This window comes from Lepidochelys kempii, chromosome 6 (assembly GCF_965140265.1).
Source record: "Lepidochelys kempii isolate rLepKem1 chromosome 6, rLepKem1.hap2, whole genome shotgun sequence".
Classification (NCBI taxonomy): Eukaryota; Metazoa; Chordata; order Testudines; family Cheloniidae; genus Lepidochelys; species Lepidochelys kempii.
Window position 1 is genome coordinate 16,394,607 of NC_133261.1, and position 14,574 is coordinate 16,409,180.

The 14,574-nt window shown below is 56.6% G+C and overlaps 1 protein-coding gene across 4 annotated transcripts; it reads left to right on the top strand.

Moving 5' to 3' along the window:
* The first annotated feature begins 1,862 nt into the window (after positions 1-1,862).
* On the top strand, positions 1,863-14,177 carry SAXO4 (stabilizer of axonemal microtubules 4). Of its 4 annotated transcripts, XM_073350605.1 has the most exons (15): positions 1,873-1,929; positions 5,209-5,407; positions 5,521-5,670; positions 6,390-6,507; positions 6,906-7,059; positions 8,478-8,606; positions 8,948-9,011; positions 10,577-10,680; positions 11,227-11,286; positions 11,705-11,791; positions 11,987-12,118; positions 12,207-12,301; positions 12,575-12,739; positions 12,835-12,918; positions 13,378-14,177. In XM_073350605.1, exons 3-15 carry the CDS (start codon positions 5,565-5,567, stop codon positions 13,457-13,459), a joined length of 1,380 nt encoding a protein of 459 aa, XP_073206706.1. In that variant the 5' UTR covers positions 1,873-1,929; positions 5,209-5,407; positions 5,521-5,564; the 3' UTR covers positions 13,460-14,177. The 4 variants fall into 4 exon arrangements, 3 of the variants coding, with proteins under 3 accessions (XP_073206707.1, XP_073206706.1, XP_073206705.1); XM_073350606.1 differs by lacking the exon at positions 5,209-5,407 and having other exon boundaries at positions 1,863-1,929; XM_073350604.1 differs by lacking the exons at positions 1,873-1,929; positions 5,209-5,407 and adding an exon at positions 2,536-2,786.
* Positions 14,178-14,574: the final 397 nt, after the last annotated feature.

The window sequence follows — 14,574 nt, forward strand, 5'->3', positions numbered from 1 at the left end:
TGAGCTATCCCTCCCCTGAAAGGGGAGCAAAGGAGCTGGAAAGGAGGAGGGAGGGGTCTCAGGATGCACTTGGCCAGGCTGCCATCTCTCTCTTGTGTTATCGGTAAGGCCCTGTTAAATCACGGTTTCAGGGATTGCATTGAAATTAACCCAATATTGTGATTTTTCCAGTAGAGGGGGGAGACTGAACGGGGGATGAAACAACTCACAGTAATGGATGCAGGCTGGGCTGATTTCACCAAATGACACTGACCATCCAGCCCAGGCTGTTGTTACAGCTGCCCACCTGGCCAGCAGGGAGAGGGGGGCAGTGCTGACAATGCTGCAGTTAGGAGTCCTGGCTCAGCAGCAGGCCCAGGGGAGACATGGCAAGGGCTGAGCCCAGGATCTGCCACTGGGTGCATGAGATGGTGTGTGAGGAAGTGGGGTGAAAAGATGGATTCCAGACTCCCCTCCACCTCTTTGCAAGGGTACGGCCCCCTTACACACTTGGTTGTGTGCCAAGTGCAGATCCTAGTCTCAGCTCCTGCAGTGTTTCCCTGGGCCTGCCAGGGGCTGCTGTAGGTTTAGAGAGCCCAGGGCTCCTAATCGCCATGTGGTGTTGATGCCGTCCCCTTCTCCCCACCAGCAAGGCAGGGAGCAGCAGCTGCAGCCTGGACCGAGATGGGCTTGGACAGCTGGTGCCATGTGGTGAAACAGCTGCACTGGCTCACCACCCTACCTTGCTTCCCAGGGTAGGACTGACCTGTCGCCAGCCCCCATGAGTAGCTGTGGCTTCAGGCGGGAGGTTGAAGCCAGGATGCCTGCTTCTACCATCCCATGGGGAAAATTGCAGCAGTTTGGGGCAGGGAAAGGGGAGTCTTGGCAGTCGTGCCTGTCCCATGAAATTCAAACATTGAGCTGTGACAAACACCCTGCAATTTATGCAGGGCTTTAGCTACAGTGGCCAGGCCTTCATTCCTCCTTTCTTCTTCTCTCTTCCTCCTTTCCTGAGAGCAGCTTCTGCAATGGGGAGACCTAAGGTGCTGGCCAGGCTTTCAGAGCCCTGGGGTGGTGAAGGGAAGAGGTGGGGGCTGACTCTGGATAGCTGGAAACAGTAGGTTTTTAGGTATCTCATTGTTACAGGGAGGGGGATGGGTCCTGTCATTTCATTGCAGGGCAGAGAAGTGGGCAGAAGACAGGACCTGTGGCTGGTAGGAAGGGTGAAGCAGGGACACATAGCAACTGATCTGTTCCCTTGAAAGATTCCCAGCTCCGTGTCTTTGAGACTCAGCAGGAGCTGTACCAGAATCAAGGGAGATTAACCTGAGCTGAAGTATCAAGGAAAGGCCATGTGGTGTTGCTGCCTCCTGAATGCTGAAGGGCTGGGAGCTAAGCAAGGTGAAGGCTCCCCTGGGTTTGCTACCTGATGACCTGGCCAATCCCTCCACTCTCAGCCAAGCGTCCTGTGGCTGTATCTCCTTGCCCCTTGCTTTCTGTCTGCCTAATGCAGTCGCCTCTTACTTTGGCCACAACCACACTGGCTGCTCTCCGTGCCTCTGGTAATGCTGGGACATGTGTGCAGTGGGTGCTTGTGTACTCTGGGCACCTGTGCCTCTGTAGTGCCCTCTGTGTGGCTCAGGAGCATCTGGGCTGGGTGGGCCTTATCAGCCTGCGCTGCGATCAGGCAGCAGGGCTGGAAATCCCTGCAGCCCTGGTCTGGGATGTTGGCTCGCATTGTAAGTGCTTGTAGAGTGCTTGTAAATTGCTTTGAGGTCCCTGGGGACCTCAGCTCCTTCCTGCTGGAAGCTGTCCTGTTTCTCCAGCCAGTTGCTAGGCGCTGGTCGCTAGGATACCAGCTGTGACTGGGCAGGCCTGCACATTCCTCCAGTGAGCTCCTAACCCTGCCCAGCGCCTGCCAGGACCTTGCCAGAGCCTCGCCTGGGGCAGGTAAGGGGGCAGTGCCCCAGGAGGGCGGTGGGAGCAGGGCGGGGGGTGGGCAGAGCTGGGAGGTGGCAGAGCAAGTGGGGGAAGCTGCCCATATGATCCCTCTGTCCCCAGCCCAGATAAGTGCGGCTCAGCCTGTCCCTGCGGGATTGACCCTCAGCGCTGAGAGGGGACGGCTGGCTCCATGGTGTCTCTGCTGAGCGTTCCAACAGAAGGGGCAGCCAGTGGCAATACCCATGATGGGTTTATACTGCTCACTGAGACCCCCCACCGTCCCCCAAGGATCTGAACAGCTATCTACCAAGGTCTGCCTATGTGCAGCCTGGGGTAAGATGGGAGCCAGTGGAGGTGAAAGACCCTGAATTCCCTCTGTTGGGCCAGCCAGTGTCCCTTTTTATGGCCATTGGACTTGGCTGACGGTGGAAGAGCAGGGGCTGCTGGCCCAGCCACACGTGCTGGAGCTGGGCTGGATTCAGTGGTATGGCAGGGCCCAAACTGGCCTAGGGCTCTCCCCTCGGATCTGCCTCTCTTGCTCCGCGAGCCCTATCGCTGAACAGGGGTGGAGCTTGGGTTGTGGGCAGAGCCTGGAAAAGTACCAACACACCTTATTCCTGTGCTGACCCCTGGAACTCAGAGGTGGGTAGAAGCCCCTGAGATACTCAGGCAGCAGCAGGAAGGCCAGGTGCCATGAAGTAGCTTGGAGGAGCCTTCTCTGGTGCGTCTAGAGTCCATAAGGATAGCTCCTCGGGCAGAGCACAGCAAGAAGATGCTCAGCATTTGCCACTTCTTTATGGGTGTGGGGGATCCACACGTGCTCCTGCCATCTGAGCCTCTAGTTGTGCTGGACCTGACCCTCTCCGGTAAGTTCCTGGACTGTCTGCACACTCCAGTCTGCAGGGCCAGATCGTCCTCTCTGTAGAGACAGAGCCTCTTGCTAATCCCTAGTCTGCACTGGGTAAAACCGCAGAGATGGGATGGATAGCCAGGCTTGGGGAGCTCCATCAACAGGTGCAGAGAGTTCTGTGCTGGGGAGCCAGAGCAGAAGGGCTCAGGGAGGGGGGAAGAGAAGCCGAAAGAGGAGCCTGGGGGGCGGGAGAGGAGGGAAAGAAAAATCCCCTTTAGGGCTATCACCTGGTAACTCTCTGGGTGACACTCTTAGTAGGTGACCCTCTGAACCCCTCAGTGCCAACTGACAAAGGGTTCCCTGTCCTGTAACAGCAACATCTAACAGGACTGACAAACTCACTACACCTAGCACCACACTGTCATGGTATGTATCCAGAAATAGCGTAGTGTAAGGTATCAAATGAAAGCTGGCATCACGCTGGTCACTAATACCATTGTGAAATGTACGTACTGAGTGTTAGGAGGCTTATTCTTTCACCCACTTACTTCCCTGGTCCTTCTCGCATGAACAGAGAACAACAATACCCAAAGTCCAAAGGTGCAAACAATTGGATGTTTATTGGGGTGAACTTCCAGCAAGCATGATTCCAGTTCCCTTCCTTAGTGTCCCCCTTCCCAGCTCTGACACCAGAGCCTTACACCTATGTCCCTGTTCCCATTCCTGCCCTTAGCAAAACATGATTCCAATTTCCCCACCCCCATTCCCTGTTCCCATTCCCCCCCCCCCCACACGCTTCATGGTTGACTTCAGACTATATAGTAAAACTTGAGTTTTGCTTAGCTATACTTTAACCAATCATTTTCCTTAAATTTAACTAACCAATCCTAACATATTGTAACATGATTATGTAAGCAATTATATCCCACCACCTTAATTGGTTTACACCCAGCAAAATTAATTATACAGCAGACAGAAACAATCACAGAACCAGACAGAGATTATACAGACAAACAATAGGGAAATGGGGACTACAGTGACAGAACAACAAAGAAATGAGGAGTACTTGTGGCACCAAGTACTCCTTTTCTTTTTGCGAATACAGACTAACACGGCTGTTACTCTGAAAGAAATGAGGATTTCACATCCCAGCTATTGATAAGTGAATTCTTGCCAGACAGGATGCTATCAAACTAAGTTTCCTTTTACATCTTCTAGGCACTTCCCTTTCTCTGGAGGCGATAGGCACAATCAGGACAGGATTGTATTCCTAACAGCCCAATAGCACCTTCTTTCAATGTGTCTAGTTTGGAATGTGAGGAGGTGACCAGTCGCTTCCCAGCTTATGGCTGCCTCTGCTGCTTCACTAAAGGCCTTAGTCTAAGCACAGGACCTCAGACTGTCACAGTAAGAGAAGGCCCTTACACCGGCAGACAGTGATTTGATTCTTTCTTTTATACCTCTATAACTAGCTTAGTGAGAAGAATACACCTAAATTCTTAGAGTATAGGCCTTTACAGACAGGCCTGAATATCTATATCCTAACACTGAGGATATCATTTAAAAGTGATGTGTGCATCCTGGCACTGTGTCTTTAAATCTGTAACCAGGCAGAGCTGACCCACAGGTTTCTGCCAGACAGGAGAGAAGATATGTCTCTGTATCATGTAAATTAAGCCAAATCTGTCTACGACATACCCAGGAGGATGGGAAGACACTGTAGACTAGACTGCAGGGGCTGTCCTGTCTGGGGGGTGCAAAGACAATGAACTTTGGGGGGGCATAAGGGGAAGGCAAAAGGACACCTTCAGCGAGGCAGCAAAAAGATCAGCACTTTTCCCATTAATTAAAGTTGTCTCCTGGGCTAGTGATGCTGGAAGGTTTGCCTTAGATGAGATTTTCACCTGTTAAAAGTTGTTTAGACTCTAAGACACATGTTGAACCTTTGGTTTTATGTGTAACCGGCTGCTCTTACTACCCTTGCTCGGCAGCTCTTAAATCTTAACCTTTGTTAATAAACTCCGATTCGTTGTCCCTGTAAAGAGATGCCAGTGCTCTGTTGTTTGAGTCAATCGAGTATCCGTTCCAGTATAACAAGTTGGTGGGTGTATTGTTCCCTTGAGAGTAGAGAACATAGTAGTTACTGTGAGGGTTCAGTGTCAGGGGCTGGACACTACGGGGGGATGATTTTGAGGAGTTTGTGGTGCACCAAGTGTTGCCCTTCAAGGCAAAGTAGGGGCTGGCACAGCCCTAGGAGAGTGCTTGAGTGGCTGGGAGAGTCCTTGAGTGGCTGAAGGGCTGGCGGGGTCAGGACAGCAGCTACCACCAAAAGTCTCCTTCACTGAGGCAGGCGGGTAACACAATGACTCCCGGCCCCAGGGTGTCCAAGAAAGTATCCCATAGCCCCTGGGCTCAGCATGGTTCCCTGTCACTTCCAGGCCCCGGCAGGATCACCTGGCTTCAGAACTGTGATGCTGGGTCTCAGGGCTCTGGGCCCTTCCGTTCCTAGGAGATCCAGGCCTCTGTGGTCCTTTCCTGCCTCTGGCTCTGGGATCCGCTGGCTTGCTACCCCGGAAGGGCAATGGGCTCAGAGCTGGGCTTTGTCCTTGCCCCTGCTCTGACATCACAGTGCCACAGGTATGACCTCACACTCCATCGCCAGGGAGACACCGGAGGAGCAGTTGAGCCAGGCAGGGTGGGTGGCGATCTTGTCCCCATGCTCAGCTGTACCACGTCCTCTGTCTCTATAGCCACTGGGCACCCTGCCCCCCAGAGATCCAGCTCTCCCTCTGCCATGGGGCGCCTCCCCCTAGGTGGCGTCTCACCCTATGTGAGGACGAGTGCTGGTGGGAGCGTGGACCCTCTGAAGTTCTACGCCACGAGCTACGGCACGGCTTACGGTAAGGGCCCCGCAGCAAGCGGTGCCCGACGGGGCATGTGTGGCCATGAAGGATCAGGGGAGGGGATGGTGAAGCCCATGCCAGCCCTGGAGCTGGTGCCCCAGCAGGCCATGTGAATGGCCTTCCCTGCATCCCTGTGTGCCGGCCATCACCCCCTGGGGAGCCACCGACCCAGTGGGCTCAGGGAGCCAGTCAGCAGCGCTTCCCTCCCACTGTGCTCTACTTATCCACTGCTGGCCTGACCCCAGCCTCAGTGTCCCAGCAGGGCCAAGGCCTAGGGCAGCTTCCCTAGCAAGGCCCCTGTGTCCCCAGCGCTAACCCACTAAGGACTGAATCTCTCTCACAGCTCCCCACCAGCCTTGGCCCTGTCCCTGTCTCATCCACGGCCACATCGTCTTGAACTGACTATCTGTGCCCTCTGGTCCCCTCTGGTGGCCAAAGCCTGTATAACCATGTATGAGTCCTGCCCTGGTGCCAGTCTAATGGACCTGCTGCTTCAGCTCAGTCTCCCAAGTTTAATCCCTGGTGATGCCAACTGCTGAGGCGCCATTGCAATTTGGTGCTTGGGGATTGTCCTGGAAGAGCAAGTCCTTTCAAAGGCTCTAACAGTATTAGAGGAACAGGAAGCGTCTCCCTCCCTGAACAAGTGTCTCTCTCTCTATGGGCCCCCACATTGCCTGCGTGGCTGATATCTGCGATTCCCCTGCTCTGTTCGGCAGGGCAGGAGAGGTTCCATCCTCGTGTTGGCCATCACTCCGGAGCCGGGTACAAATCCAATTACCGGCCTGTCGTCTCTTACAAGGCCAGCCTGGATGAAGTGGATAATCCAGCCATGGGGTAGGCTGTCCTTGTGGAGATGAGGGGCCTGGGTACAGCTGGGATTGTGTGCGGGGTAGGGACCGTCCCATGGACTATAGACCCCTCTCCCACCCTGGGGCGTTCATCCCCAGGTTGGCGGGTCTCCCCCACTACTCCCCTCTCACCCCTTGAGGAGGTGGGTGTATCAGTGCAGAGCTGGGATCTGTCCTGCAGTGTGGCCTAGCGGATGGAGCACTTGCCTGGGCCTCAGGAGAGCTGTCACTGGCCTGGTTTGCCACCTTGGGCAAGTCACTTCCCCTGCCTGTGCCTCAGTTTCCCCATCTGTAATGACCCTGACCTCCTTTCTAGAGCACTGTGAGATCTACAGAAGACCTAGCTATCATTATCCCACACTTGTTCTCTTCCTCCTGCTTCAGACAGCTCCTCCAGGATAACTACGACACGGTGACCACCAAGCATTTCCGACCCCTCCAGCTGCCCGATGGCAAGTACCCCTTGCCCTGGAGCGTCTACCAGCCGGGGAGCGGGTTTGTTCGAGACAAGCCTATTTCCTTCCCTACCACCAAAGCCGTAAGTGTCCAGTAAGCCCCGACGCTGGGCCTGGCCAGCTCATGGATCAAGATCCTGTCTGCCATGGGTTTGCCATTGGGAATGCAGCCTGGTGACATTGTGGCTAGAGGATTGTGTAGATGGTACGTTCCATCCCAGAGCTAGTGCTAGATTGTAGGGCTGGGGACAGAGAGGGCCCTAACCCTTTAATAACTATACACAAAACGACCCTTTTATTTTATTAACTACGTGCAACAAGGAAAATGGAACTTACAAAATTAGGTTTGGTTGTATCCATCTGTTGTCTCTTGACTTAGATCATCAGGTCTTTGGGACAGAGCTCATCCTGGTTTTGTGTCTGTACAGCACCTAGCACCTCTGGGTATGTCTACACTGCACGCAAAGCCCAGGTTCTGACTCAGGTTTGAACCCAATTCCCCCTTCCATCCACACATACATCGGTTTGACTCAGGTCAGCAAGCACCCAAGAGCCAGGTCATAGGACCCTGCTAGACTTTGACTTGGGGCCAAGCCCTGGCATTTTGCAGTGTGGACACAACTTAAGCTGCAGACCCGAGTCAGGAGGTCTGCGTAGTGTAGTATGGACATGTTAGCACAGCTGTGAGACCCTGGTCCAGCACTTGTAAGCTCAGGATTACAATGCAGTGTGGGCACTCCAGTGTAGGCTTGGAAACAGAGTCCATAAGCCTGGGTCCTGCAAACCCAGGTTTACAATGCAGTGTAAATGTACCCACGGGGCCTGGTCAGTGACTGCAGCTCCTACATGCTACTACAACACAAATAATAAACAATAGCACACATTGGTTCTGTTCGGATGGGAGTACAAATAACCCGACAGTGTTCATGAGTGCCCACAGGCCTAGAAAGCGCTGTGGTCTGCTCCTCAGCGCGGGCTCCGTGGGGGGGTGGGTGCCATTGGCATGATGTGACCCCAGAGGTGGGGTTACCCACTGACTGCTTGGTGGCCTGTGTGAAATGAGGAGTTTGCGGGGAGGTCTCAGTCTGGATTGGGCAGGTGGCCCTGATACATGTAGTGCCTGCACAGCTGGGGTGGGTTGGCAGTTTTAGCAGAGAGGCCAAGGACTGAATGGGCATGGACTCTCCCCCTTAGAGCTGGCAGCAGCGGTAGGGCGTGGGGGCTTGCACTGCAGCTGGGGACATCCAGAGGCAGTCAGCGTCTGGAAGCGCTGATTTAACACACGTACAGGGGTGTGTACACTTGCGACGTTCCTCCCCCCCTTGGACACTCCCCTTCACCTCCTGCAGCAAAGGTCCATATAAACCATCCCTTGGCTCTGATCGCACTCCTGTGGGGATATAGAGGCTCAGCAGTGCCCTGTGCAGCCTTGCCCATCCTGGCTGTGTGGGGACCTGGCGCTTCGCTGCCATGGGACTCACCAAAGGGGCTCACTCTGCAGGTTAAGAAAGTCCACTTCGATACGCGGGACCAGGGGCCACGAGCCATCACAGGGCTGGAGCCCAGACAGCTCCCCGACCTGCACAAGCCACAGGGGAAAGGCTCCGTCGAGGGGGAGAACGCCAGACACGTGAGTACAGGACCGGCTCTCCCTGGGCCTTGATCCACTGCCGGCACCAGAACAAAGGAGATGGAAAGGGGAGCCACCAGACATTTGTCCTGGGCATTGCAGCAAAGCAAGGGGGACAGCCCTGGTGTGTCTGCGTGCAGGAGTGAAGGGGAGATACCCTGGCACCAGAGTGGAGGGCTCCTGTCAGGGGAGGTGGGTGAGGGTCTTCTGGCAGGGTGTGTGTGAGCCCTGGGTGGGTGGCAGGATGGGTACTAGGCTGGGGAGGTGGGTAGGGGTCTACTGGCAGGCCGGGTGCAAGACTGTTTTCCCCCCGTTCACTCGCTCTCTCCTGCTCCTTGCAGGGCCCTCTGTACATGTCCACAGAGTATAACTCCAAGTTCCGCTTCGACATTCCTGGCCAGCCAGGTACGGTCCTTCCTGGAGCCCCTCGCACCCTCCTGAGCCATGTCCTGGGGCAGCTAACCAGGCCTCTGCCATAGGCTAACCCATAGGAGCTACACCTGTACTCTTCCAATTCCTAGCCATCCCCTCCTTGTCTAAGCAGCACTGGGCCTAGCCATGGCTTGGAAAGGCACACCGGGTATTCTGTAATGAGCCAATGCCCCATCCTGGGGCCAGGGGCCATTGCACTGCTGGAGGACGCTGTCTTTTGGCTGAGACAGGAAGCCGAGATCCTGAAACCTGACTGCTTGTGGTTATTAAAGATCCCCTGGAACTTTTGCTAAGAGCAGGACTTTTAAATGGTTTCCCAATCAAACTCCCATTCAGGCGCTTACCTTCTGCCTCCCTAAATTCCCCCAGCAGTTTCAATTGGCTGTGCTCTTAGTTTCCCCTGCCTGTCCTATCGCTGTGTCGTGTCGCTGTGAGCTGGTAAGCACATTCCAGCTCACAGGTGGCTGCATTGCAGTGATGGGGAAATGATCCCTAGTCTTACTGGAAACCCCTTTATGGTCTGTTGGATGGAAAGCGCTGTGTGCAAGATGCTATCCTCACCCGGCAGCCCTCTCTGTCCTCTGCCTGGGAGCACAACCCCCTGTCCCTCTAGCCTTAAAGGGTGGGGTCTCCCTGCTGACGAGCTTACTGACGCTGGGGAAGTAGAGAGGGGGTGTTACTGGAACTCCTATCACGAAGGGAACCCTAGGTGAACCATGCTTTCTACTGGCTAGAACTGTCTGGGAATGGTAAGGGGTGTGGGGTTCCTAGGGTGGGGGGAGCGTGGGGAGCTCTCTGAATTGTCCCGTGGGCATGAGGCATTCTGGGGTTCCCAGTTCCTGTCTCCTGTGCAGACTATGCCGGCTGCACAACCTCACCCCTGTCATTCGCGTGGTTCTTTGTCCTTATGATCGCTCTCACCTCCATGCAGCCACCTACGCTGAGGTCACCCTTCAGGCCAGGAGCGTCAGAGGCAGGATTCCACATGCAGCCCCCATCCACTTACACCGCTATGCCACGGCCCAAGCCCAGGCTCCCTTGCTATTTCTCCCAAACAGCCTGGGGCCCTCCCTGTGATCTTAGCTACCCACGGGCCACCTCGAGATCTTTCCTCCCACGCCTGTTTGGGCTGGTCCCACAGTTGTCACGGTCCAGCTTATCTAAATCCATTGGCTTGTCCAGCGATCGTTTCCTCTCTGGTGCTCTCAGCTCCCATGTGCGCCTCATTTTGCATTCAATCAGCAGCCCAGTTAAGTGTGAGGCTAATGCAGACACAAGTCGGGCTTGCCCTGTGGGAGGCCCTGTCTCCCTCTACTGGTTAGACCAAATGGAGGTTGATGAGCCAGCTCCAGCCTTCATTGACGGAGCTGATCTTTCTGCTCTGGCTGGAGAGGCTGGTGGTTTTAGAGCCAGAGGTCGGAGGTTCGAACCCCGAGGTGCGGCGTTACGTGACTTTAGGTGGCTTAGATATGTTGGTTGTTGCCCAGGGTTGGGAATGTGGATTACTGTGTATTCCCCTGCCTCATCTCCCATTACAGATTTCCTACAGCGAAAGACGATAGGAGCCAAGGAGGAGACGGGATTCACTGAGGGCACCCAGCAGAACCCCATTGCCTTCCTGCCACCTCCTCCGGGAGAGCCAGTAGGTGCTGGGCCCTGGCCCGCCCCCCTGGTGGTCGTCTCTGAATGGAGCACAGCGTCCCCTTTGGACCTGGGGGTGACCCAGCTGTGCATGCCCAGACTTACCCAGGACCCTGTGCAGCTTGCCAGCCCCCGGTTTCCCAGCCTCTCCAGTGGGTTTCTCTTCCCCCCGCCCGTTTTGTTCAGAACCGTCTCTGAGCGGCAGCTGGGGTGAGGCTGAAGGATCCTGTGCCCCATCAGGGCTGCCCTGGAACACATGCCAAAGCTGTTTGGGGCCCAGCATCCCAAACACCTTCCCCCCCACTTACACACACACACAACACACACAGATCCGCTACATGGGGAATGTCGCCCACAGCCTGGCCTCATCCCTACCAGCCTGGGGACCCCATGTCATGGGCCAGCCCCATACACCGGCAGATTCCTTAGTAAGATCTCAAGGGATCCCCCTTAGATCCCAAGGGGAGGAGTTGACCAGGCCTGGCCCAGCCTGTCAGGGGAATCCTGCATGGGGAAGGGGCCTCACTGCCCAGCGTTTCCCTTGCAGAGGAGCCAGCCTGGCATCAGCATCACCAAGACGGACTTCCTGCCCAGCGCTCTCCCCCATGTAAGAGGGGCCGGGGGGAGGGGGGAGAGAAGGAGGAGCAGAGGGAGGATGGCAAAGGGTAGGCTAAAGGGTGGGAGGGGTAGGAGGGTCACCCAGACATGGGGGGCAGGATGGGCAGAGTGGGGAAGTCACGCAGAGACTAAGTGGGGAGGGCAGAATTAGGATCTTTTCTGGGCCATAGCTCCATGCTGGGAAAGCCATTTGGAGTGCCCTCTCCCAGGGTCCTGTAATAGGTGGCCAAGCCCCTGTGCTTGGGTGGCTTCCAGTGCGATCAGGGCCTGTGACCCCGCAGAGGCTGGGCTGTGACGCCCTTTGCCCTGCTCCCCCTGTGCAGGTGAACTGGGTGGCTGCAAAGTCCTTGGAATGGGGGAGGTGACACTTTGCCCCAGGCTGCATCACTTTGTCCCTCTCCTGACAGGGCGATGAGTTCCTGCCCGTGCTGTCGAAGGGCTCCGAGCGAGAGACGGGATTCAGCCGGGACAAAGACAACGGCCTCAGTGCCATGGTGAGCGACCTGCCTCCCCTCCTCCAACCTGCCTGCCCCCACCATTCCACTGGCATCCCCCATCCTGCCTTCAGTCCTCCCTGTCTGCCTGCATCCTCCTCTCCACCTGTAACCTGTCTGTGTGCTGGCCTCTCAGTCTCCTCCCTCCCCGTCTGTGACTGTCCCCCCATTCACTGGTCTCCTCCTGCCCCCCAGGGCCTGCCGCACGCAGCACCCCAGCCTGGGGCCGGGGGGTCAGGGCCCCTGAGCCACACTCAGTTCCGAGGGTTCCAGAGGCCCCCGCAGACCCAGACCAACCTGCTGGGCCGGGAGTACGTGGGGAACAAGGTGAGTGTGAGCACGGCCTGTGCTGCTTGCCCAGGGTCCTGCAGGTCCCCTCGGGCCTGGCCAGCTCAGCCCTGTGTCCCTCCCCCAGGAACTCTCCGGATTCAGCATCAACAACAAGAAGTATGTGACGCCCCCCTATGACCCGGACTTGCCCAACAAGTACCTGAGCAGCTACAACTCCAAGTGAGTCTGAAATACTGCCACCGCCTGCCCCTGGGGGAGCTCTAGCCAGCCCACCCTGCCCCTGGGGGAGCTCTACCCTGCCTCCCCCAGCGCTCTCCCCTCTCTTCATGTGCATGCCCTGTGTCTCTCTTGGTCTGAGTGGGGGTGCCCTGCCCGGGTGTGTGTGGGCAGGGAAAGGGAAGGGGGTCGCCCGGCCTATGGGGAGGGGGCTGAGCAGCTGATGGACCCAGCAGGATGCAGCGCTCTTTGACTCTGTTTCCTCCCCTCTGGCAGGTTTTATGACAACACCCTCAAGGGGGTGGACCGCGAAGGATGGACCCGCGGAGGGATCCAGCCCCAACAGCCGGGTGGCTTCGCCACCAACAACCACATCACTGAACTGGGCACAGATCCCAATGCCACGGAGACCCTGAGACGGGTCCACCCCCATGTCGGCCGGTGAGGCTGGCTGGTTCCCACTGCCCTCCACCCTGTCCCTGACGCCCTCCTGCCCCTCCTCTTCCCTCTGTGATGCTCTCCCCCTCCACTCCCAGGACGATCACAACGGTGGATCCGTTTTATCGCGACACCCCTCACAACAGCCGCTTCTCTGCTCTCTACCAAACCGCCGTACCTGAGTAGGTAAGGGGCCTGCGTGAGCTCACTGAGCACCTCCCAGGGCAGGGGGGTTGGGATTGTGCTGCCTCCCAGCTATGCAGTGGAGCACCAGGGCACGCACTCATCAGAGACCTGGCCAGTCAGCTGTGAGCACTTGGCCCTGGTGCTGGAGCCAATGAGGCCAGGTGTCAGGATCTGCTAGGCCTGGATCAGGCTTTCTGCTCCACAGCGAGGACTTCCTCCAGGGCACAGCTCATGGCATTTCCTTTCAGGGGACGCTGGGAAGGGAGTCCCAGGCCCTTATGAAGAGTGGAGAGCATGACGGCTGCCAATCCTCATCCCTGTCCTTTCCCCAGCCTTTGAGGAGGTGATATGAGTTCCGCAGAGCCACTCCACCTTCTCCATTCCTCTCTTGGGGTCCCTCTCCCCACTTTGCCAGATTTCTAGGACCGCTTTGCCTTTTCTTTGCTTTCTTGCAGATCTGTGTCTCCACCCTGCAGGAGCTGGTCTCCCCTGGCGAGGCAGGGACTCCGGGGCTGGTCTCCCCTGACGAGGCAGTAGCTTCAGCATCTCCTAAAGGGCTTTACTTTTCCAATGATGTAAAGAGAAATCACCACCCAGTGAAGGCTCATTGGTTCTCATTGGCCTAGCTGCCAGCCCTCCTCCCCTTAGATCCCATAGACCTCTCCTCTTCTTCCCCATGGCCCCCATAAACTTCTCCTTCTCCTCTTCCCCGGGGACCCCAGCATGCCCTTCCACCCCGTCCGCTGCTGTTTTCATCGGGGAGCCCTCTGCTGTGCGAGCTGACCCCAGCTCTCATCCCATGGGTCGTGGCACCCATGTGCTGCCATGGGAGCTGGATGGAGTCTTTGCACCTGAAGGATCAGCTGGTGCCTCCTGGCAGAAAGGGGAGTGCAGCCCCTCCCCATCACCTTGGCTGCTCTGGCTGGGGGTGTCCTGGGCCCTGAAGTTCCGTTCTCTTGGCATTCGGGCCCCATCCCGCTCGGCGCTGAGCAGTTGGAAAGGAGGGTGCCTGGCACCACACAGGATCAGGCCCTTTGACTTGAGAAGGGAAGCTGGGCCCTGTGTGTGCAGCAGTGAATGGAGTTAACCATTAGATATGTGCTGCAGCCAGCTGGGCTACCCCAGCTCACCACAGGGTCCCTGCAGGGCCTGGCACTGTCCCTGCAGGGCCTGGGGGCTGTTCCCATGGGGCCTAGGGCTGTTCTCGCCTGCCCTGGGGGACTTGTAGCGTTCACCGGCACCAGGGTTGCCTCGATTTGACCATTAAATCATTACCATCAATGGAACAAGGCTCTTTTACAGCAGTGGAGGATCTGGTGGTTTGTTCTTCAAATGTAGCCCTGTTGCTAAGGCCACCCGAGACCCAGTGGAGGCTGCTGAGCTCTGGAGATGGGTGACTGAACCTGCCCTGCAGATGCATGCTCAGAACCAGTAAGGCTAGGTCACACTGTAATGTCCCCCTGCCCTTCGCCTGCTCGGAGGAGTCTTCACCCAGCGGCTGCTCTCCAGACCTTAATCCAGGTCCCTGCACTGACTCCAGCTGAGTAACTCTGGGTTTGCCTGGTGCAATCCCCGCTCTGCCTGACTGTTTCTCTTTCACGGCTCAATCACAGTGGTGTTTGTGATGGTGGAGGCAGCTGTGTGGTGATGCT